The following is a 25,211-nucleotide window of genomic DNA, read 5'->3' on the forward strand; positions in this document are numbered from 1 at the left end:
CTTTAACCCAGTTGACCGCAGTCCACCAGGGGTCTTGACCCACTCCATTTTTCGTCTATACACCAAATATCTTTGCCAAAAGTATGTGAGGTTGTAGAGAAATGTTTTGGCCCAGCAGCGTTTGCTCAATAGGCTCTCTTCATGTGTCTGTTTGAGAAAAAAAGAAAAGTGTTTGTTTTCATGAGTGCATCTGAAAAATGTCTTTGGCTTTGTCACAGTGCTCCTTCTTAGATGTTTGCTGTTGCATTAAATGTAGGCCTGGCTGCTGCCTGCCCACTGGCCTGCCTGTTGCTCTGCCCTCTGCCTGCCCACTGGCCTGCCTGTTGCTCTGCCCTAGCTGCCTGCCCACTGGCCTGCCTGTTGCTCTGCCCTATAGCTGCCTGCCCACTGGCCTGTCTGTTGCTCTGCCCTATAGCTGCCTGCCCATAGGCCTGCCTGTTGCTCTGCCCTATAGCTGCCTGCCCATAGGCCTGCCTGTTGCTCTGCCCTATAGCTGCCTGCCCATAGGCCTACCTGTTGCTCTGCCCTATAGCTGCCTGCCCACTGGCCTGTCTGTTGCTCTGCCCTATAGCTGCCTGCCCATAGGCCTGCCTGTTGCTCTGCCCTATAGCTGCCTGCCCATAGGCCTGCCTGTTGCTCTGCCCTATAGCTGCCTGCCCATAGGCCTGCCTGTTGCTCTGCCCTAGCTGCCTGCCCACTGGCCTGCCTGTTGCTCTGCCCTATAGCTGCCTGCCCTATAGGCCTGCCTGTTGCTCTGCCCTAGCTGCCTGCCCACTGGCCTGCCTGTTGCTCTGCCCTATAGCTGCCTGCGTACTAGTCGTACCACCTATATCTCCTCATTCCAGTTTGTTTGCATAAACACCCTTGAACTTTAGAACTTTGTCTGTGTGTCTGTATTTGGGTCCGCCAGTTCTTGGTACCATGACAGGAATGGCTGCTAATGTGAGGTGGTGCAGTTTAATAGCCCTGACCAAAGAGTCGAGTTGAAATGGGTTTTTTTTAAACAGTGAGCATAAAAAGCATAAAAGAAAAAGAAAAAAAAGAAAAAATGTAAGAAAGAATGTACGTGAGAAAGAAAGTGAAATTGCCCACTTCAAAATCTAATTTTTCATTTCAACTACGATGCCTGATTAAGCCTGTGCTTCAAGGTGTGTGTGTGTGCGTGTGTGTGTGTGTGTGTGTGTGTGTGTGTGCGCGTGTGTGTGTGTGTGTGTGTGTGTGTGTGTGTGTGTGTGTGTGTGTGTGTGTGTGTGTGTGTGTGTGTGTGTGTGTGTGTGTGTGTGTGTGTGTGTGTGAGCAAGAACCTTTACAGGAATACTTCTAAGACTTTAATATGCTTTAATGTGCAGCATAGCAATCAAGCCTCCTTGACCTCCGTGACATTTTAACAGAAGGCATAATGGATCTATTCCAGACATGACACAAACAGAACAGACTTATTTCTGAGTTGAGATGAAATTGAAGGCGATGCAACAAACTGAACTCTTTTTAGTCTGCTCTGAAGAAGGCTACTGCCGAAACGCATCAGCGTTCTCAAATAAACATGAGAAATTGCATCTGAGCCAGTCTTGCATCTTTTATTTTGGAGTGTCACCTTTTCCATTTAGTTGGTTTATGAGTTATACTGTATTGCCCCTCCTCCAGTTTTCTCCATGACAACAGACAAAATAAAACAGAAAGAGAGAGAGAGAGAAAGCGTCCATGTACATTTTTAGCATTTCTGTTAGAAGAAGTGGCAGCCATTAAAATCAATGTATTTCCTCTTGAGATATAGTGAGAGGGGAGCACAGGGGTTTGTGACATCTTGATTTAGAACAGTAAATAATGGAGCTCGATGGCGGGCAAATCCCACAGTTGCAACTATTACAATGAGCACAAGAGAGACAAAAGAGGCCTTTGCATTACATGATAACTAAATGAAAGGTTATTCAAAACTCAAACTGCAAAAATAAATTATGTTTAACGTTTTATTCTATTTGCTTGATCCAGCCTAGAATTTCACAACATAATAAAAAATTTGCCACTCCAATTCTCATTCAGCTGAATGTTTCACGTCTTTATGAAAGTGGATTTTAAAAGAAATTACAGTGATTACAAATCTAATATGGCAAGCCAGTTAGTAGGCTAGGTCAAACTTTGTTGAGCCTTCTGTGGCTGCATGAATGCGTAACACATGTTAGTATGATGTATGAGGTCTTAATGGGTCCCGAGCACATTGGGTCAAAAATGCTGACATGTCAGTGTCACACATGTACAAGTCATGTCTATTACTGTATAAGTGACATGATTTGATGACGTCAGTGAGTGCCATTGAGCGCTGATGCGCTAAGGCAGCGAGCACATGCTTAACGTCTTTCTGCCAATTGAATTATTTGCTATAGCCTAAACAAAATGTGCACTGAAAACAAAGTAACAAATTACATGAGCCCCTTTTTCACTTCCAGTTCAAGGTAGGAAGGTTGTGCCAATTTGCCGCATTGCTGTTCTGTGTATAAGGTACAGTCACATGCAGGACAGCGAGGCAAGGCAGTGGAAGCAGAAAGGGACACTTTGACAGTATCGTCAGGGGCTATTGCGCAAACAGGGGACCTTCTGTTCCCCAGGCGGCCTCTCTACCCACTCAGCCATGGCTGCCCTAAATAACTCAAAAACATAAACTGATGCCCAACACAAGACAATGACCCAACAAAGACTGACTGAGGAACAAAGACTGATACTGTATACACACCAGGGGTGATTGCAAACCAGATACATCATCATCATCATTTTTCAACCGCCGTCGAGATCATGGATTCCACAATGCTACGCCAGACTTCCCGGTCCTTCATTGCCACCTCCAGTTCCTGCCTACTGAAGCAACGGTCCTTCATTGCCACCCCCAGTTCCTGCCTACTGAAGCATGTGTCCCTAGCGATGACATCAGGGAACGACAGCTTTCTACCTCTGGTCCACCCTGAGGCAGGACTCCAGAGAAGAAGGGAAGATATAACCTCATTGTCAGCTCTGTAGCAGTGGCCGGCAAACTGCGCTCTTCTGGATCGGACCAGTGAAGAAACACGGGGAAGGTTGAATGTCAAATGATTAGCAAGGCACACCACCGAGGAGATGATGGAATGGGTTTCAGACTGTATTTGAATATGACCCCGCCCCCAAAGTCCTTCTTGTCCCATTCTTGCATTCAGCCAATCGCAAGCAGGCAGGGCGGGGCTTGGCATATTCTAGTTACCACTTACCATTAAATTACACGTGCACCAGCTTCCTTTTCACAACAACCATTTTGACAGGTAAATGCAGCTGAAGGTAATAAGGTTAATTACGTGGGTATGTTCATTTAGGTGTTTCTGGTGTGCTAACATGAAGGTGTCCAGGCAGTGAAAACAAAGGATAACATGTGTTGTGTTAACTGTTAAAGACATATTGACAGACTGTCTGACAATCAAAAACTGGCTGAGCATTAAATTACATTATGCCGTGTAACATATGCCAAAGCCATAGAATATGTATTACTTAAGATATAATATACCGAGATATATTTGGTCTACAATTTTTCAAATGAATTCCTAGTTTGGGTTATATACATTATGCTTTGCATATACAGTATATGTTAGTAAAGCTCTGAAGGTGTGAAGTAAATGCGCATTTTGTGTGCGTGTATGTGTGCGTGTGTATTGTGATGACAGTGACTGAAGTCTCCCCCACAGAGAACAACATTTTGCAACTCCTGCAGTGTGTGCAGAGTATACCTATATATTTGACACGCTGTGTGTGTGTGTGTGTGTGTGTGTGTGTGTGTGTGTGTGTGTGTGTGTGTGTGTGTGTGTGTGTGTGTGTGTGTGTGTGTGTGTGTGTGTGTGTGTGTGTTCAAACACCTCAGGGTGTAGTCATTTCTGATCTGGAGATCTCACATTAATTATCCAGCAGGAGAAGAGGCTGGTGCCTAGTGCACTGTCATCACCATTTACATAATTAGACCAGGCAGCTGCCTGTGCCGCTATCCCGCTCTTGACATCCAAATCAACAGACATGCCAGATCGACAAAACTATCCCACATCTCATCTGCATGAGCATCTCTATACTGGGCCCTTTGTTGTTCCAAAGTGACACGTGTGGCAAGCACCAACAGTGGCGAGCACAGATAGACACTAGGGGGTGCTAGAGCACCACCTGCCCTTGCCCTCTGGACAGCAATGTGCCCTTTTGAAAAAAGAAATATATATATATATATGTTTTGTTTTGTTTTGTACAGTGTACAGTATGTGGACCATGGTGACATTGTTCAATTCTTGATAAAAAAAAGCTTCTAATATATTATTTATGCCCCAAAATCTATAAATCTCACACTATTAAGGCAACCGGCCGGTTCCACACGCTGCACAAAGTGCCCTTTTTCTCACTTGAGCACCTGCCCCTCTAAATATCTGTGCACGCCACTGAGCACCAAACAGGCAGGGAGCGAACCGTGTTCAAAAGTTGCATTTGGGACTTAAACCACTTCACCCATTTTGCAACCAGAGCTTATTTTAATGATGTTTAGGACACAAGAAGTGTCATATGTTTTTTTTTAAATATTTTAGTCATGACGCCATGTTCATGACCAAAAACCCTGTCATGAAAATGTGGTCTCGCTTCCTTCCTGGACTACAAAGTCACACCTGCAGCCTCCCCCCTCTCCACAAGGAGGGGAAGTGCACTAAAGCATTATGGGCATTGTACTGTAGGAATTCAGCAATCCAGTCAAACCCTAAAGTCAAACACAGAGACTTCATTTTCTTTCTGGCCATATAGGGAGAATTGTGTTCAAATTCAAATTGTGCTACTGTTATCTACTATATTAACATTGAGTGACTGCAGTTTCTTCCAGCGGTGAATTGTCCCTTTAAGGCCTTGCTTTTTTTTCAGGCTGCAAGTGCCAAAGTTCTCACCTAAACACGCTTACACGCGCCCCAGTCGAAAATATTGCAGCTTCGCGCCAGCGCAAAATAAATGCACAGTGACACGACACATTGTGGGTGTATTAAAAAAAAACATGGCACTCACCCCAGTGGTGATGAAGTGCTTTGAGAAGCTGGTCCGGGGTCACATCACATCACTCCTGCCCCGTGGCTTTGACCCCCACCAGTTCGCTTACATGGCTAATAGATCCACAGAAGACGCCGTAGCCACAGCCCTCCATGCTGCACTGTCCCACCTGGAGCAGCCGGGGAGCTATGTGCGGATGCTCTTTGTGGATTTTAGCTCTGCATTTAACACCATCCTCCCCCACAGACTGGTGGACATACTGGGGGAACTGGGTTTTCCACACCTGCATGTGGATTAAGAGCTTTTTGTCTGGTCGCAGCCAGAGGGTGAGAGTGGGCGATCACACATCCACGTCCCTCAGCCTCAGTACCGGCTCCCCACAGGGCTGTGTACTGAGCCCGCTGCTCTACACCCTCTACACACACAAATGCACCCCCGCCCACCGCAGCAACACCATGGTGAAGTTCGCGGATGACACCACAGTAGTAGGGCTCATCTCCAAGGGGGATGAGTCCGCCTACAGGGATGAGGTGGTGAAGTTGACTGACTGGTGCAGAGAAAACAACCTGCTCTTGAACACATCCAAGACCCAGGAACTTGTCATCGACTACAGGAGGAAGAAAACGGACATTCCACCATTAATCATGAATGGGGACTGTGTGGAGAGGGTGTCCTCTTTCCGCTTTCTGGGAGTCCACATTGAGGAGGGCTTGACCTGGAATGTTAACACCTCTGAGCTGCTGAAGAAGGCCCAGCAGAGACTTTACTTCCTGAGGGTGCTCAGGGGGAATAACATCACACAGAGACTGCTGGTGTCCTTTTATCGGTGCGCCATAGAGAGCATTTTAACATACTGTATATGCGTGTGGTACACCAATACAGTAGCTCAGAGGAAAAAGCTCCAGAGGGTCATTAACACGGCACAAACGATTGTTGGCTGCCCTCTTCCCACATTGGAGGACCTACACAGATCCCGCTGTCTCAAAAAAACACAGAACATTATAAAGGACACTTCTCAGCCCGGTCACTCAATGTTTGAACTGTTGCTGTCAGGTAGACAGTACAGAGTGCTCAAGTCAGGGACCAGCAGACTCAGTAACAGCCTATCTATCTATCTGGTGGAGGGGATGCGGGTGGTGCAGTCTGAGGAGTGGTGGGGGGGGGATGCGGGTGGTGCAGTCTGAGGAGTGGTGGGGGGGATGCGGGTGGTGCAGTCTGAGGAGTGGTGGGGGGGATGCAGGTGGTGCAGTCTGAGGAGTGGTGGGGGGGGGATGCGGGTGGTGCAGTCTGAGGAGTAGTGGGGGGGGGGTGCGGGTGGTGCAGTCTGAGGAGTGGTGGGGGGGGATGCGGGTGGTGCAGTCTGAGGAGTGGTGGGGGGGGGGATGCGGGTGGTGCAGTCTGAGGAGTGGTGGTGGTGGGGGGGGGATGCGGGTGGTGCAGTCTGAGGAGTGGTGGGGGGGGATGCGGGTGGTGCAGTCTGAGGAGTGGTGGGGGGGATGCGGGTGGTGCAGTCTGAGGAGTGGTGGGGGGGGGATGCGGGTGGTGCAGTCTGAGGAGTGGTGGGGGGGATGCGGGTGGTGCAGTCTGAAGAGTGGGGGGGGGGGATGCGGGTGGTGCAGTCTGAGGAGTGGGGGGGGATGCGGGTGGTGCAGTCTGAGGAGTGGTGGGGGGGATGCGGGTGGTGCAGTCTGAGGAGTGGTGGGGGGGATGCGGGTGGTGCAGTCTGAGGAGTGGTGGGGGGGGGGTGCGGGTGGTGCAGTCTGAGGAGTGGTGGGGGGGGATGCGGGTGGTGCAGTCTGAGGAGTGGGGGGGGGATGCGGGTGGTGCAGTCTGAGGAGTGGGGGGGGATGCGGGTGGTGCAGTCTGAGGAGTGGTGGGGGGGGGATGCGGGTGGTGCAGTCTGAGGAGTGGTGGGGGGGGATGCGGGTGGTGCAGTCTGAGGAGTGGTGGGGGGGATGCGGGTGGTGCAGTCTGAGGAGTGGTGGGGGGGGGATGCGGGTGGTGGGGGGGATGCGGGTGGTGCAGTCTGAGGAGTGGTGGGGGGGGATGCGGGTGGTGGCATTTGCAGTGGAACATGTAGTGTGAACGCCGTTGACAGCTATTGTCTCCGGTAGTGACAGCATCTTCGTGATGGATTCCTCCACCGACAGCACCTTCGCAGCACATTCCTTCTCTTTCCTTCCTCCTCACTCATTCTCCATCTCCATTTCTCTCTTTCTCGGTGTGTCACGGTTTTTCCTCCGTCTGATTAACACCTACACAAACTGTGTAGGTGCTTATTATTGGAAAAATGACTGCAGGTTAACAATGGTTAACAATAGCAATGGTGGTCAGAATTGTGGACAGTGTGTCACACATAACACACACAGACAGCCTCATAATGATAGTTTTGCAGTCCGCTTCACATGACTCTATAAAACAGTATAAAAGTGACAAGACCACGTAATCGGGTGCCAGCATGCTTTGACATTGTTGCCCGTTGACCCTATGTCCACTTACTCTGAGAGTGAGTTAGTAAGCTGGTGGAGTTAAGCTCACTGCAGGCGAACCTATAAATACTTCATGATTCCTGCTCTCTCTCTCCCTCTCTCTCTCTCTCCCTCTCCCTCTCCCCCTCTCTCTCTCTCTCTCTCTCCCTCCCTCTCCCTAGCTCTCTCCCCCTCTCTCTCCCTCTCCCTCTCCCCCTCTCCCTAGCTCTCTCCCCCTCTCCCTAGCTCTCTCTCCCTCTCCCTCTCTCTCTCTCTCTCTCTCTCTCTCTCTCTCCGCAGCATTGGGCTGAGAGAAGGTGGGTAAAGGAGTTCAATGTGTGTGTTCATTGTTCAGGTGATGTGTGATCAGGTGAGGGGAGGAAGGGGTTGTTTGGACAAAAACAAACACAAACAGAGGATGAAGAGGTGAGAGAGAGTGGATGTCAAAACAGACATAAATGGTATATGATTTGAGGCATTTTGTTCCAGAAATTGCAAAAATCAAACTGTTGTTGTTGGTGGTGCTATAACAGGCCAATGTGAAAAGGGTGGGATATACAGTATTCTTCAGCCTAGTAGGAAAGTCTGTGAAAGATTTCACGTAGAGTGCACAACATACTCTCTCCACATGCCTTCGGTCTGGTGGAGACAATGATATAACTTGAGTAACCGTTCAATGGAGTTCAATGGACAGGTGGCGCGTGGCGGCATCTCGAGAGGTTTTCGCTATTACTTTCAATGAGGTGACATCACCTTCTGCTTCTAGATACTGTACTGTATATCAAGCATAAATGTACACTACAGTATAACTAACATAATATAAATAATGTGTAACTCTTATAATAAAGACTACATTTCATAGGGCTTCATAGGGACATGTTTCGGTATAGCAAAGCAAAGAGCAACATATTTATTCTTTCCCAAAGACAGAGAGTAAAAAGGGCTTTTCTGAGATGACAGGCGACAAAGCAGCAAAGAAGCGAAATTAGGCTGACCTTTTGTGAAGGACAGACAAGGAGTGTGTGTGTGTGTGTGTGTGTGTGTGTGTGTGTGTGTGTGCGCGTGTGTGCGTGCGTGCGTGCGTGTGAGTGCACGTGTGCAACATACAGGATTGTTTCCATAACACTGCATTTTTTGTGTTTGCAGGCATGTACAGGCAGAGTACATATACATGACATAGTGTATACTGTACATTTATACAAGTACATACAGCACACACACACACACACACACACACACACACACACACACACACACACACACACACACACACACACACACACACACACACACACACACACACAGCTTCTATACTGTATGTTGCAAACACATGTGAATGCATTGGCCAATATGAGTGGTGTTAATGTTATAAAATGTAGCATTAATTCCTGCTTTTAATATGCAGTAACACAAACAACAGCCCAGCCTGTTAGTGCACCCTGTTGTTTATTCCCTTGCTCCAAGCATCCTGAAAGCACAGATTCAGCAATGTCTGTCATTGCCTCCAACATTCCTCGCAGGGAAACGGGGTGGGCTCTGGCTCACCACAGCTATTGAGACTCCAATGCCCCTAGAATCCACAGGGAGAAGAAATATGCTTGACTTGTGTTTGTCTTTGGTGGGGAAAGCAATGCATTTCCACTCTTAAAATGCTGAAGGAGTTGTACCACATCCTCTCTGAGCTGGCAAGAGAGGATAACAGGGCCAGTGCGGCCTTCGGTGAAGAAATCAGAATAATCATGCTTGACACCAGTACTTCCAGACTGACCCTAATCAACATTACATAGTGTAATTTCTCTAACGTTTGGTGATGTGCTAGCAGACACAGGAGGGGCCTGGTTCTCTAACGTTTGGTGATGTGCTAGCAGACGCAGGAGGGGCCTGGTTCTCTAACGTTTGGTGATGTGCTAGCAGGCGCAGGAGGGGCCTGGTTCTCTAACGTTTGGTGATGTGCTAGCAGACGCAAGAGGGGCCTGGTTCTCTAACGTTTGGTGATGTGCTAGCAGGCGCAGGAGGGGCCTGGTTCTCTAACGTTTGGTGATGTGCTAGCAGACGCAAGAGGGGCCTGGTTCTCTAACATTTGGTGATGTGCTAGCAGACGCAGGAGGGGCCTGGTTCTCTAACGCTTGGTGATGTGCTAGCAGACGCAGGAGGGACCTGGTTCTCTAACGTTTGGTGATGTGCTAGCAGACGCAGGAGGGGCCTGGTTCTCTAACGTTTGGTGATGTGCTAGCAGACGCAGGAGGGGCCTGGTTCTCTAACGTTTGGTGATGTGGTAGCAGACGCAGGAGGGGCCTGGTTCTCTAACGTTAGGTGATGTGCTAGCAGACGCAGGAGGGGCCTGGTTCTCTAACGTTTGGTGATGTGCTAGCAGACGCAGGAGGGGCCTGGTTCTCTAACGTTTGGTGATGTGCTAGCAGACGCAGGAGGGGCCTGGTTCTCTAACGTTTGGTGATGTGCTAGCAGACGCAGGAGGGGCCTGGTTCTCTAACGTTTGGTGATGTGCTAGCAGACGCAGGAGGGGCCTGGTTCTCTAACGCTTGGTGATGTGCTAGCAGACGCAGGAGGGGCCTGGTTCTCTAACATTTGGTGATGTGCTAGCAGACGCAGGAGGGGCCTGGTTCTCTAACGTTTGGTGATGTGCTAGCAGACGCAGGAGGGGCCTGGTTCTCTAACGCTTGGTGATGTGCTAGCAGACGCAGGAGGGGCCTGGTTCTCTAACGCTTGGTGATGTGCTAGCAGACGCAGGAGGGGCCTGGTTCTCTAACGTTTGGTGATGTGCTAGCAGACGCAGGAGGGGCCTGGTTCTCTAAGGTTTGGTGATGTGCTAGCAGACGCAGGAGGGGCCTGGGGAAAGCGCTTATCTCTGCAGGGGGCTCTGAGAGATTTAAAGGGCAGAGAGTGTGTCGAGTCTGATTTTTAAAAAAGCTCATCATCGGGGCTGTCTGTTGCTAGTGAAGATCTCGTCTTGAATTCTAAACCTAAAATGGTCTATGTTGGCCTGAAGGCATTTATATATAACGTGTAGGGATTTTTACAACTTGTCACACTGCTTGCAGAATGAGCATGTTTTTTTTTACTGTCACGCAATGGTTGCAGCCCACATTTCCATTTGGGATAAGAGACGTCATGGAACATAATAGCTGAACAATGGATTGAGTGACTTAAATGTACTGTAACGGTTCTGTTAGTTTGTTTGTGCGTGCGTGCGCGTGCATGCGTACGAATCTTCATGAAACTTGAACAGTCAGTCAAAGAGATGATTCACTTTTGGTTTGGAAAGATTGAAGCCACAATCAAAGTTAAGGTCTGAGTCTGACTGTCAGCAAAATAACTGAAAACGGATGGCTGGATTTTCATGAATATCGGGGAAGAAGAATAGGCTGCTGAATAAGTGATTACGTTTTTGGTTGAAAATGTCAAAGGTCATAGTTACATTCGAGAGATAGAGACGTTGATGAGACATACTTTACTCATGTCAGATATTTGACTGTAAGCCAGAGTTAACACTGCGTCGCCAGACTTTCTACCTTGGAGGAAAGCCTGGAATTTGTTCTAAAACTAGACGTGTGATCCGGTTTAGAAAAAAATGAAACAAATAATTGTGGTTCCGGTGGTTGGTTCCGGGTTGGTTGGCGTTGCATTGTTTTTGTTCCCCGAATCAATTAGTTTAGTATTGCTAGTCGTGCTATGAGTTAGAATAAAAAATGGTCAAACCAAACGATTACCAAACGGTTGGTTCCGGTCACGTGATGATGTAAAGTTATTTCCGCGCCGACCGGATCAGTAACCCCAAAATGGTATGACTAAGTTATATACACGCACACACGAACAAACATTTCAGAGATAACCAACATTTCGAACAACTGATACAAGAATGGGGCCAAGAGATCTTTTCATGAACAATTTGATTTCAGACGCATCTCTTTGATAGATTCCACAAAATGAACATCTGAGCTTTTACTCACTCATTGTGAAAGTGACCTCAGATAATGTGTATAAGTAGGGATTCTGTGCTCTCAGCGACCTGGAATCTGTGTGTGTGTGCGCGCGCGTGTGCATTTGCGTGTGAGTATGTGTGTGTGTGTGTGTGTGTGTGTGTGTGTGTGTGTGTGTGTGTGTGTGTGTGTGTGTGTGTGTGCCTGCACATGTACACACGCACATGTGCAGGCACCTGTTTGGAGTATTTAATGAGGTGCTTTTTCACTTCTCATTTGCATCCCTGACAGCTATGATGTCACGCCGTCACATTCTCTAAAAATAAACCCGGTTCCATTTTTCCCACAAGTATGTGGACAGGAACATTCATCTCTGCTGTTGAACAATGGGCTACATTTGGAGGAGGACTGCATGTGTATGTAGAGTACAAGCCCACACAGTATTTGCCGTAGTACAAGACAATTTCACTTTTCTGTCATTCTATTGCTTGCTCGACCCTAAACGTAATCCTTAGTACAGTACAGCTACATGCAGATACAGTACCATCTTAACCATTTCACAGAATGTTCGCTATCATCTAAATATCGTGTTTAGATGTACTGCAGTGCATAGCATAGGAGCTTAAAGTGATGTTGGCACTCAAAATGCACTCATATGAAACTCCTCTGCTGCCTCAGGTGTAAATGTATAGAATTAAGAAACGCCACGCGTCGTGGCAGTGTGATCCGAGTGAGACACACACAAACCGTACATTTTGAACGAAGGCAGACAGCGATTTATCTTTGGTCACTGACCGTGTTTTTTCCGTGCTGGGCAGGTTGTGTGGCCGCTGTGTAATCGGTCCATCGCATCACGGAAAGGGAAACTGCGAACACCCACAAAGGTGGGTTGAAAACGCAGTCAGTGACGTATCATGGCCACAAAGCCACTTCCGCATACTCCACATACGCACGGTCTATGACTTGGCCAACCAAACCGCGCACAAAGTGTGCTCTTCTCAATTGTATATAGATAACCTTAGACCCTTTAAGTTGTGAGTACTATATGTCCACATTTCTCCCCATAAATATCCCTTTTCTTTATATCCTCACAAGAACACGCACAGGCACACGCACACGCACACGCACACACACACACACACACACACACACACACACACACACACACACACACACACACACACACAGTCACACAGTCACACACACAGATTGATGAACTGGTGCTGTTAGCTGAGCCAAGCCTTTATCTACCCAAAGATCAGCATGAATCTTATCTGCCTTGTGTGTGCTGCTGCCAATAGGCTCATTATAGAGGCCAGCCAGGCAAGCGGAGGAGACATGTGCTTGACTCTCTGATGTACAGAGCCTCTGTTCCCCCCATTAAGGATGCAATGGATTTCCTATACTGTCGCAAGGAGAAGGAGAGAGAAAGAGGGATGAAGTCAAGGTAGCAGGGTGGCCTTTAACCACTATTATAACCCTATTGTATATGTGGTCGTACGGCCGTGTGGTGCGGCTACAATAGCAGATGCTCATAACACGTCACAAAATCGACAATTTTTACTTCAAATGTTTATTTTTGGGGGGGGGCAATGGTAATTGAAATTGAAAGAAATGTTGCCTTTACAATATATTGACATGTCCAAAATAGCATTGGAAACATGTGTTTGACTCTGATGTACAGACACTCTGTTCCCCACATTAAGGATGTAATGGATTTCCTATACTGTCGCAAGAGGGCGAGACCGAGAGAGAGAGAGAGAGAGAGAGAGAGAGAGAGAGAGAGAGAGAGAGAGAGAGAGAGAGAGAGAGAGAGAGAGAGAGAGAGAGAGAGGATGAAGGCAAGGTAGCAGGGTGGCCTTTAAGAAGTGGGTGAATGAGAAGCAGACCCTAAGGATGATTCAAGCACCGGAGACAGGCATGGATGTTAGCTCAGCAACAGACACTTCAAATTGGGTAGCCACAAGTAGAAGTAGCAGACGCGAGGGAGTGGAATATAGAGGGGAAAAAAGAGAGTGCCTGTCATTGAATATAGCTGTTAAAATATGTGATATCAGCGCTGTCGCTGATAATGAGGCCGAGAAAGTGGAGGTGGATGGCTCTATGATAATGAGAAGGTGGACAGCTTGACTGACAAATAGACACAGAGAAGCACATATGCACGGCTAGGATATATATACTTCTCTTATCTATACTGAAGTGTGTGTGTGTGTGTGTGTGTGTGTGTGTGTGTGTGTGTGTGTGTGTGTGTGTGTGTGTGTGTGTGTGTGTGTGTGTGTGTGTGTGTGTGTGTGTGTGTGAGAGAGGGAGCATTAGAAAAGACAGACAGACAGACAGACAGACAGACAGACAGACAGACAGACAGACAGACAGACAGACAGACAGACAGACAGACAGACAGACAGACAGACAGACAGACAGACCACGTCGCTACAGTAACACACATAATGACAATGTAAAGTTGATGGGGGTTAAACGGGAGCCGCTACCATTGTAATCCAAGGTGATGATACTGTCTCTGTGAGGAGACATTAGTTTAATGGATTGCCAAGAGGCTATACTGATTTTAAATACAAACTGCGGCGGCACCATCCAAGTGGTAAATACAGTATATTCTCAGGGCCTTTAGCCAAAGTGCTTCACAATGTGCATTACAATCACCCATTTACACAGCGACAGCAGAGACAGTCATCCACCCAAGGTACCAGTGCCACCCACATCGGGAGGAGTTCATTGTTCAAGGAGACAAGGAGGAGATATGCAGGAGGACACAGAAAGAGCTGGGGATCATACCACAGACTTTTTAACTTGACCAGTTTGACCAGTTTGTATTACTACAATAAGACTACTACTGCTACTGCTACTGCTACTGCTGCTACTGCAACTGCAACTGCTACTGCTACTGCTACTGCTACTGCTACTACTACTACTAATAATAATAATATTACAACAGTACTACTACTAATACTACTACTAAAAGCACTACTACTAGTAATAGTAGTAGTGTAGTACTAAATACTACTACTATTATAATAATGGCGACATAACTATTAACGATTAACTTTGTTTTCAGTAATCTGTCATTCCATTAATAAATGTATATATCTGGGATACGCGTTTGATTTGGTTTATCATCACATCTTTGCTCCGAGAGTCAAAAGCAAGCAAATGCTCATATTTCTCAAGTAACAAATGAACCAAGCAAACCAAGGCTTTCTTTTGATAACTGAACAGTATAGAATATAAAGGAGGAATATCATAAAAGGCATTTAAACTTTTTATGGTTAACTTGGAGCCAGAATTGTGGTTTACTTGCCAAATTTGTGATTATGACCACTAAAATAATACTAATGAAACACAACTGTCAGATTTACGAGGCTCAGACAAGGAAACAGCTTCAGCAAATTCAAGGCTATTACTTTCAGCCCATTTTTAATTAATTTGATAAGCTGCCATCTGGGACGCGCTATCGAATGCCAGGACCACAAATGTGGTGTTGAAGATGTCTCGAGTTATTTTATATCATATTACCTAAGGGACATTATAATTTTGGTTTTCTTTCCACCAATCTTTGATCTAGATTTGCACTTTAGTTTGTAAATGTAGACATGCTGGAAGTTCTGCTATGTTATGTTGTGTCTTGTGGTGTTTGATCTTGTAATATTTAGGTCATTGCGGCTTATTACTGCGCTTCCTGCGCTTGGACGTGTTAGAAAAGAGATTGCCTCACTGTGATTTAATAACGTTACAGCGGTGGAGAAGAGGACAGCAGAGGAGAAACAAATTGAGAAAGCCTCTAACATAGTAAAATACTCAGCGTGGGTTTAACTCTAAAATGGACCCACATTGTGCTGTGCAGGAACTCTGGCTCTGGTCTGATCGTATACTCTTTTAGACACTTAAACCCCTGTAGTCTTAGAGAACAGTACTTGAGTTTGGACCACTTTTCCCACCTACATCAAATCTTTTCGGCAAAAACAGCAAGCTCACAATGTGTCGCGCGTCACGGGCTAATGTTCCTTCCGGAAAATGGACGCCGGTGGATTTCTGGCCATTATAGGTAAATTAATGAGTTTCTAATATTCACGAAAAGTGTATATTACAAACTATACTACTAAATGCTTAATTGTATCGTAAGTATATTGTATAGTTAATTAATTTACAGTATAGTTAGCTGGTCATACATACCAGTGTAGTAACATACACCACAAGCCTACAACAGCTGAATCCAAAGCGATAAAACAAAACATCCTGACCCAAGGTCATTCAACATTTGTTGAATGAACATGATGATGTTGAGAGTGATGAAAAATAAAAGTCTTTGTGTGCTTCCATCTAGCAGCTACTGTACAATTACAGCCTTCGGGCTGTAAACAGCAATACAACAGTTGGACAGTTCAACCTTTGTGGACATCTGCTTAGGAGGCTAACCAGTATAGTGCACTGAAATGACATGAACTATCTGGCCTAGTTCATGTCATGGCCTATACAGTAAGTGACTGTACAATCCTTTTATCCGCTATTCTTCTCTGAGCGGATGTTGACAAAGGTTTTAGGTCTCCTAGCAACAATATAGACTCCTGAAACCTTCTAGAGAAGAACAGCAGGGAAGGCAGCACGACTCACCTCTAGCTTTACTCTTTGAAGCCATTCCTGGAATCCCCAACGAAGACGGACAGGAAAGAAGAAGAGAGAGAGAGAGAGAGAGAGAAAATAGAGAGGGGGCAGGAAAGCACAGGGAGAGAAAAGAGAGAGAACAAGTGATTAGATCAATGCCGGAAAAGGTCACTGTGCCGATTTCTGAAGTGTAGCGGTGGCGTTTTCATCTTCACCGTCAGTCACTCGGTGCGAGTGCTTCCCCCGAACGATACTGATCACTCTATTTCAGTGGTTTTCAACCAGTGGTCTGGGGACCACCAGTGGTCCTTGAGGATGTTCCAGGTGGTCCCCAGCTAAATGATGGAGAGTTGGTAACCAAATGGACCCGTATAGATCTTTAACTCTTGAGAGCGTAAAATGAAACCAAATGGACCCGTGCAGGTCCATTTGGTTTCATTTTACATTCTCAAGAGTTACATTATTGTTAAACAGCTGCATTACTTAATCTACAAGACGTCTACACAATTTCAGTACAATTTTCAGTATAATTGTTATTTTACCTGTTATCTCTCCTATCTTACCAACATCAATACAGCATGGAATTGTGGACAAAATCATATCCAACAACAACAAAATATTTTTTTTGAGAGGCAAAATGCCATCAAATGGTGGTCCGTGGCTCAAAAGCCCAATACATAATGGGCCTTGATATGACAATACGGGTTGAAAACCACGTCTGTATTCTCATCTCTGTCAGTCTGGTCGAGGTAATGCTTGTTGGTTACATTCCATCAGTGGCAGAATGGGCAGAGACCTTATGGGCACCTTTCAATTAGCCCCCATTTATTACGTGATCCTCGCGAGCGCATGCTTTGTCTGATAATGGTGCTCTCGAGACCCAAATGGATAGGGTTATTTCTACATTAGGCTGCTGACTGCTGTACATACAGCGTCATCTAAAACAAGACACAACAAATAGTGGAATGGTTTTATGGCTGAGTACTGCAGTTTACACGCACAAATGCCCAAATGCACTCTACACACGCACGCACGCACACACGCACACATGCGCACACGCGCACACACACACACACACACACACACACACACACACACACACACACACACACACACACACACACACACACACACACACACACACACACACACACACACACACACACACAAGCGCTTTTTATGCACAAACAATAACAAACAGTATTGGTAGGACACTGTTGAGCTGTTTGGATAATTAAACCCAGGGGAATGTCTCTTATTCCCTGTCAGTCACCGACAGCAGCCCCATGCTAAGATGTCACAACAACACTAAGAATGATTTGAAATCCTCACAGTAGGAATGCTGACCTAGCGTGGCTCACATTACTCTTTCAAACTTCACTAAATAATTATTCTTGACCTCAAAGGTTAAGTTGACTCTGATAACTCTTCTCGGGGAACAGTTTAAACAGCCAGTTTAATAATAAACACATGCTTTGTACACATATTGGATGTGTTTGTGCTTGTTATTTGTATGTGCATAACTTGTATCAGGCTTGAATGCAAATTGCAAATGCCTGCACACGTATACAATTGTTCTAGACAAGACTCTGTTTGCTAGAAGCTACGCTCTTTGACTTTGACTCATCGAGTCTGCACAGTGCACATGTACATGTGCTTGTGCAAGCTCATAAATAGCAGATCTACAAGCTTGCAGATCGGCTGGTATAGATCACAGTATGCTGTCCATTTGTTTGAATAGGGCATAAATGGTACATACCTGCATTTACGTGCACGCACGCACACACTGTATATATAACGTATGTTACATACTGACAGGTGAGTGGAATAGCATGTGCCACTTCATCTCTCATCTCCCATCGTCACAGGGGCTTACTTCCTGCAGTCCAAAGGCTTTTCCGTCTTCCCTCACCCCTGCATTCTCCTGCATGCTGTCTAGATATGTCAGAACTCTGGTCCACATGATCTCGTAGGGGAATAGTCAGATCCAAAAATCTGTTCAGCCTGGGGAGATGGCGGGGGCAGAATCGATCTACAGCTACTCACGCCCCACCCGCCCACCTGCCCCTATAGTACGCACGTATGTACAGTATGGTACAGTAGTATAGTAGTAAAAGACAGTTAGAGCAATAGACAGAGAAAGAGAGAGGAGGGGGGAGCGGGAGGGAGAGGAGGGAGAGAGAACGGGAGACAGAGAGCGAGAGAGTGAAAGAGAGACCGAAAGAGAGAGGGGGAGAGTGAAAGAGCGACCGAAAGAGAGAGGGGGAGAGTGAAAGAGCGACTGAAAGAGAGAGAGAGGGAGAGAGTGAAAGAGAGACCGAAAGAGAGAGGGGGAGAGTGAAAGAGCGACAGAAAGAGAGAGAGAGAGAGAGAGAGTGAAAGAGAGAGAGGTGGCTGCCAAACACAATGAGGCAAGGAGAGAGAAGCAGTAGGAGTCGACTCTTCAGTACATTCTCTAAATTTCTGCACTTGTATCTCGGAGCATTACAGTTACCAGGCAACCAGAACAACAGTTCAGCAGGTCCCGGTGAGCTGAAATTGAATAAAACACTTTTCACTCGACTCACTCGGTTCCCTCGTCTTACCATGCTATGAGCAGAGTATTCCCAACCCATTACACAACGGCAAGTGCTCAAAGCGGCCTCTCTGCAGACTCGATGGGACACTCTAAAGCTACATTAGGACACATCTGTGCCTAGGGAACATACAGCATGTATTTACCAGGGGTACAAAACCCTTTCAGGTGCTTGTCGGTGCTGTGGTGGTTAACATCCAGGCCATTGGGGGGAAAGAATACACACCTCAGAGCCAGAGCCTAAATCCAACCTGTGCTGTGAGGCGCTATGGGCTATCCCCCTGATCAGCTATGTGTGTACGCGCGCGCATGCGTCCGTGCGTGCCGTGCGTGCGTGCGTGCGTGCGTATAAACATAATACTGTATATTATATAATATAATCAGAATGAAAACAACTCAGGAATATCTGGTTTAAAAAACACATTCTTCTTAGTATCAAAGATAAAACTTTTTCGTATCCTGTCAAGGCAATTCAGAATGTTGCCCTACTTTATCCAACATGATTTTGGCACCGACATACAGTAGCTGCAGTAGCTTGAAACAAGCAACAGTGGAGCCACCGCTGGACTCATGATGGGAGTTCTGGCAAATCCATCATTTACAGAAGCTTGTAGGAGAAAATAAATGTCACTGGCGAGCACCGTGTTACTCTTATTTTGAAAAATGTGTTCTCTGAAGGTGAAAACTCAATGGCATTTACAAGTTTATGAGAGAATTTCCATTCAGAGCCACCTGGAAGATTGGGTCTGACTCGCTGACTCGCAGGCCGGATCTCACCTGGGTCTGCATATAAGAGACACTTTAGAGATTCAGTCCAATATTATTGGACTGAATTAGACTATTAGACATGAAGAGACAAGGCAAATGCAATTTACTGTCTGTCTGTCTGTCTTTATACTGTATGTCTGTATTTATCTTCAACATTTGGAAGAAGGGAAGATCAGTATGCCCTCTCCATCTGTGCTTTAATTCCGTTTACACCAGGAATAGCAGATCTAGGGGGCACGGTGGCACAGTCGGTTGTGCTGTCGCCTCACAGCTAGAAGGTCCTGGGTTCAATTCCTGTTGGGGACGCTGTGGGTGCTGGCGGCGTGCTCTCTCCTCCGCGTCATCAGTGCCCAATCCCTGAGGCGGGGTTGGCGAAAGGGCCTTTCTGTGTGCATGTTCTCCCCATGTCCCCTAGGGTACGGTAGGTACCCTCACAAAAAACATGCAGTAATTCTGGTCTCTAAACTGCCTCCCCCTGGCCAGCCGGGGCGCCTGATGGAGGGGAAAGGAACTGGTTGGAATAACATGGTCCTTCCATGCGCTACGTCCGACCAGGGAAACTCCCCCTGTCAGGTGTAAAGGAGCTACTTGGACACTCATGCATGAAGGAAGCATGAGTTCAAGTCTGTTGCTCTCCCCAGGTTGGCGGAGCATTGTGACATGCATATTTTTGGCTGTAGTATAAATCTGACGGAAGCTATAACACTGGATCCCTGGTCTCCGTTGTGTTGGGCTATTCCTGGCGGGGGTATTTAGATAATGAAACATTGTATACTGTTTGTATGAATTTGGAGGTTTCTTAGAAATTGTTATCGTTGACCACTTGAACCCCATAGTGCCTGCACACTATTCTGGGGGGGACATCTGCCCGAAATAGCTCAGACCATAATGCATTGTGAGCTTCTAGATCTGCTATTCCTTTTTCAGTTTTTCTAAATTTTTTATCCCACGATTTTGTAACCCATTTTTCACCCCTGTATCTTGTCTTGTGATCCTGGGCTCTACACACCCTGCGTGGGCTAATTCATCATGGCTGCTATGAAAGATGGATTTATATCGACCTATTATCATACAAATGCATTACATAGTAAATGTTATTTACCACAGGAAGATGATCAGAAACTGATTTACCACAGGAAGATGATCAGAAACTTCTGTAGTGACAGAAGATCATGGTTGAAGATGCAAATCCCAGAGAACTCAAACACAGCGCATAGCCCAGATTACTCGCGGTGAACATGCGTATGACGGTATGAGGCACCGCATGTCTACGGTTGAATGCATTTCCATGCATGTTAAATATTATGTTAATATCGCACATAAGGAAATAAAACTGTAAAATACCACAAGATAATAGTGTATTGTATTTGCATACTAGCCTAGGTATATTAGCCAGCCAGTCAGTCAGTCAGTCAGTCAGTCAGTCAGTCAGTCAGTCAGTCAGTCAGTCAGTCAGTCAGTCAGTCAGTCAGCCAGCCAGCCAGCCAGCCAGCCAGCCAGCCAGCCAGCCAGCCAGCCAGCCAGCCAGCCAGCCAGCCAGCCAGCCAGCCAGCCAGCCAGCCAGCCAGCCAGCCAGCCAGCCAGCCAGCCAGCCAGTCAGTCAGTCAGTCAGTCAGTCAGTCAGTCAGTCAGCCAGCCAGCCAGTCGGTCAGTCAGTCAGTCAGTCAGTCAGTCAGTCAGCCTATACAGTGTAGTTGTAGTGACAGAAAGCCTAGTAACAGAAAGCCTGGGGCACTGAGTTCTGAACAGGTTGTGTTCTGTCTCTGGATGTCAGTAGGGAGCTGTCATAAATAAACTGTGTGAGAGTTCATGCAGGCACCCCTACTGGGTTGAGCACACACACATTCTTTTTCACATTCACAAGTATTGCTGGCCAAAAACATAGGACACTGCTACATGGGAAGAAGCATATTCTTTTTTTTTTTTTACTTAAATTTTTATCCCACGATTTTGTAACCCATTTTTCCACCCCTGTGTCAATTATCTAATGTGATCCTGGGCTCTACACACCCTCCGCCAACCTGGGGAGAACAACAGACTTGAACTCATGCTTTCTTCATGCATGAGTGTCCAAGTCGCTCCTTTACACCTGACAGGGGGAGTTTCCCTGGTTGGACGTAGCGCGTGGAAGGAACACGTTATTCCAACCAGTTCCTTTGTGAGGGTACCTACCCTAGGGGACACGGGGAGAACATGCAAACTCCACACAGAAAGGCCCTTTCGCCAACCCCACCTCGCCGGCCTCGGGTATGGGCACTGATGACACGGAAGAGAGGACACGTCGCCAGCGCCCACAGCTGGCGGTCCAGGAATCGAACCCAGGACCTTCTAGCTGTGAGGCGACAGCACTACCGACTGTACCACCGTGCCCCTGAGAGCATATTCAAATTGGTACTTAGAATATATTTAGAAATATACTGGTTAAAATAAGCTGACCATGCATTTCATTGCATTTTTGAGTGTTGCAGCCACTCCATGTATGTATGTATGTATGTATGTATGTATGTATGTATGTATGTATGTATGTATGTATGTATGTATGTATGTATGTATGTATGTATGTATGAGGTTTTTAGTGTAACAGTTCAGTACAGACTACATGTTTGTTGGCCAGTGGCCACTGGCCACCAAGTGTAACTGTTGCACAGCCTAACACACACACTCCCCTACAGTACAGAGGCTGAAGTATAGTACTGAAGTCAGCTGTTGATACTCCAAAAAGTACTCCAAAAGTACATTACTTGTGTACTTACTAACTATACAGTATGTCCACCACTGAAAGTTTGACCAATTTGACCAGTTCTCACCCGTCATTTGTAATACCTGTCATAGTCACAGTCACAGTAAGGGTTCAGACTAATTGAGAATCTTGCGTTTAGTCTTCCTGCTCCTGCAGATAAAACATGTCTGCTCCACATCATCACAAAGTGGGTTGCCCAATTTACTTCCATGAGTCATCTCCTCAACCCTGCTAGTTCCCTCTAGACTTCCATGAGTCATCTCCTCAGCCCTGCTAGTTCCCTCTGTCTATAGACATCTCCTCAACCCTGCTAGTTCCCTCTGTCTATAGACATCTCCTCAACCCTGCTAGTTCCCTCTGTCTATAGACATCTCCTCAACCCTGCTAGTTCCCTCTGTCTACCGGCAGACTGCCGGTACATATGCCGGCAGGTGCCGGTGGCAAGCGGCAGGTGCCAGCAGCCGCCGGTCTGTGGCGGATTAGGAGGCTTTGCCGGTGGCAGAGGAAACACTGCCACGGCATAGGAAACACTGCCACGGCTGTTAGGCGGCAATTGGCGGCAGCGCCATGGTTGCTGCCACTGCCGGAGAATGCACTCACTGCTTCTGCCTGCTAGTTCCCTCTGTCAATAGTCATCTCCTCAACCCTGCTAGTTCCCTCTGTCTATAGTCATCTCCTCAACCCTGCTAGTTCCCTCTGTCTATAGACATCTCCTCAACCCTGCTAGTTCCCTCTGTCTATAGACATCTCCTCAACCCTGCTAGTTCCCTAGCTCTGTCTCCTCAACCCTGCTAGTTCCCTCTGTCTATAGACATCCTCAACCCTGCTAGTTCCCTCTGTCTATAGACATCTCCTCAACCCTGCTAGTTCCCTCTGTCTATAGACATCTCCTCAACCCTGCTAGTTCCCTAGCTCTGTCTCCTCAACCCTGCTAGTTCCCTCTGTCTATAGACATCCTCAACCCTGCTAGTTCCCTCTGTCTATAGACATCTCCTCAACCCTGCTAGTTCCCTCTGTCTATAGACATCTCCTCAACCCTGCTAGTTCCCTCTGTCTATAGACATCTCCTCAACCCTGCTAGTTCCCTCTGTCTATAGACATCCTCAACCCTGCTAGTTCACTCTGTCTATAGACATCCTCAACCCTGCTAGTACCCTCTGTCTATAGTCATCTCCTCAACCCTGCTAGTTCCCTCTGTCTACAGACATCTTAAAGCTGACCTGCCATCATCAGAGATGACGGTTGAAAAAGTACATATTGTAATATTGACTTTTTTTTTTTTTAATAACAAAATTATATACTGTAGACTACTAATAGACTAATTAGAATGCTAATGTGGAGCAAGGCAGCCAGCCAGTAATATTTAGTGGATCATTTAAATTCAGTGGTTGAAAGTTGGGGTACCATAATAAGGCAAAAAAAAGCATTATGCGTTAAGTAGCATGTGACGTGATAATGATTCTGAACTCTTAAGGATCGTAAAAAAAAACTTGAACGATTACTATTGCAATGTCGTTTGGGTCAAACCTTAGATTGACTGGCCTATTTGTCACCAGGCTGGTAGGCAGATGTAAAGTGCTGAGTGAGTAATCACTATCATTATGCATTCACAAGCACCTCTAAAAACATAGCATCTATATCACACATGCTAGTCTAGCACATATGATATGATAATGAATGAATGAATGAATGAATGAACAAAGAAACAGGTACAAAAACCTCCCGAACATTGAAAACGATGAAAACAAATCAATTTTAATTTGATTTAGCGCTGATGTTTGCTTCTTATTGGGCTAATAAATGAGTGTGGTAAACATTGTTAATTAAACGAAATTGAGGTTACTCAATGGAGGCTATACACCATACTGTGTGCATTATTAGATTCTGACTTTAAATGATTTGTTTGTTTCTCGTTACGCAGACTTTCTGCTGTTTGTTTTTGTTTCCTAATCAAGCACATTTGATTTACACCACTTGACAAGATTATGTGCGGAATACACTTTTCTGCTTTTCATAGATTCATTCTTCTCCACACTTAAATATTTGAAGCTATACAGATGGAGAGACCAACACTTTGCAATGTGCGTTAAATTCACGCACGCAAGCACGCACGCACACACGCACGCACGCACGCACGCACGCACGCACGCACGCACGCACGCAGGCACGCACGCACACACAACCATGCAAGGCACCAACCTGGTCATCAGGAGCAGTTAGGGTCTTTACTCAAGGACACTGTAGGCACCAATAGCCATGAGGAGCCGGTAACAAGGAACACTCTGCTTTCTACTGTAGATGGCTGCCCTATCCGATGAGCCACTGCTGTCTGATAGATTGATAGACTACCACTATGGTACAGAATGGGATTACAAGCACAGGGATGGGGTCTGGGGAAGAGATGATCTAGAGATCCAACATAAGACATAAGGTGTATTATATAAGGTAAGATGAGAATGAATACATAAATATATACATTTATAGTGCAATCCTACTCTTCGGAATCGACTTCCTCTTGTGGACTGGCTGTGCCTATGCTTGCAGGTAATAGATGGATGCAAACAGCCTTGCCTCACAAAATGGGATTGGAATATTGGAAAATGCCAATCAAATGCCCAGAGAACAGAATAAACACTGACACAATCTGTCCTCATGTCAACCATATTGGCGATACCTCACAGCAGCTATCAGCTATAGGAGCATTGTCAAAGAAAATAACACTTCTTTACCTACAATGTTACAAATTACAATGCAATGTTAAATTATCTGTTCAGTTTCAAGATTCAAGACTTTATTGCCATGTCAACAGAGTTGATTGGAATTTGTTTCAGTGCACTAAAAACAGACATACAAAAAGACACATAATCACCTCACATATTATTATTATTATTATATTCATTACTTTCATTACTCTCGGATCGTCAAAGTGTCATCGGTAATGGCTTTTGTTATTGTGAAAACACTTTTGTTATTGTGAAAACACCTCCTGCATGAGTCCAAACAGTCAACACACAACAGTCCAAATCAGACAAGCTCCTTGCATCTGCAGTATTCAAACAGAGTGAGAAAACCTTCAACTTGTCTCA

The 25,211-nt window shown here is 46.1% G+C and overlaps 2 protein-coding genes across 4 annotated transcripts in view; both read right to left on the reverse strand.

Annotated features, from left to right (window-relative positions):
- cadm2a (cell adhesion molecule 2a) overlaps positions 1 to 25,211 on the reverse strand; it is a 414,954-nt gene that overhangs the window by 113,343 nt on the left and 276,400 nt on the right. For 2 of the 3 annotated variants that reach the window (XM_079508606.1, XM_079508604.1), the window contains exon 2: positions 16,052 to 16,078. The exons of the other annotated variant lie outside the window; for it this stretch is intronic. In XM_079508606.1, coding sequence (XP_079364732.1) covers positions 16,052 to 16,078 — 27 coding nt within the window. The remainder of the gene's footprint in view (positions 1 to 16,051; positions 16,079 to 25,211) is intronic. 3 annotated transcript variants of the gene reach the window in all.
- LOC306928042 (piggyBac transposable element-derived protein 4-like) overlaps positions 19,314 to 25,211 on the reverse strand; it is a gene marked incomplete at its 3' end in the record, with an annotated part of 24,330 nt that continues 18,432 nt past the window's right edge. The window contains exon 5 of the mRNA XM_079507962.1: positions 19,314 to 19,400. Within this exon, the coding sequence (XP_079364088.1) occupies positions 19,314 to 19,400 (87 nt within the window). The remainder of the gene's footprint in view (positions 19,401 to 25,211) is intronic.

This window comes from Electrona antarctica (genome assembly GCF_951216825.1).
Source record: "Electrona antarctica genome assembly, chromosome: 8".
Lineage (NCBI taxonomy): Eukaryota > Metazoa > Chordata > Actinopteri > Myctophiformes > Myctophidae > Electrona > Electrona antarctica.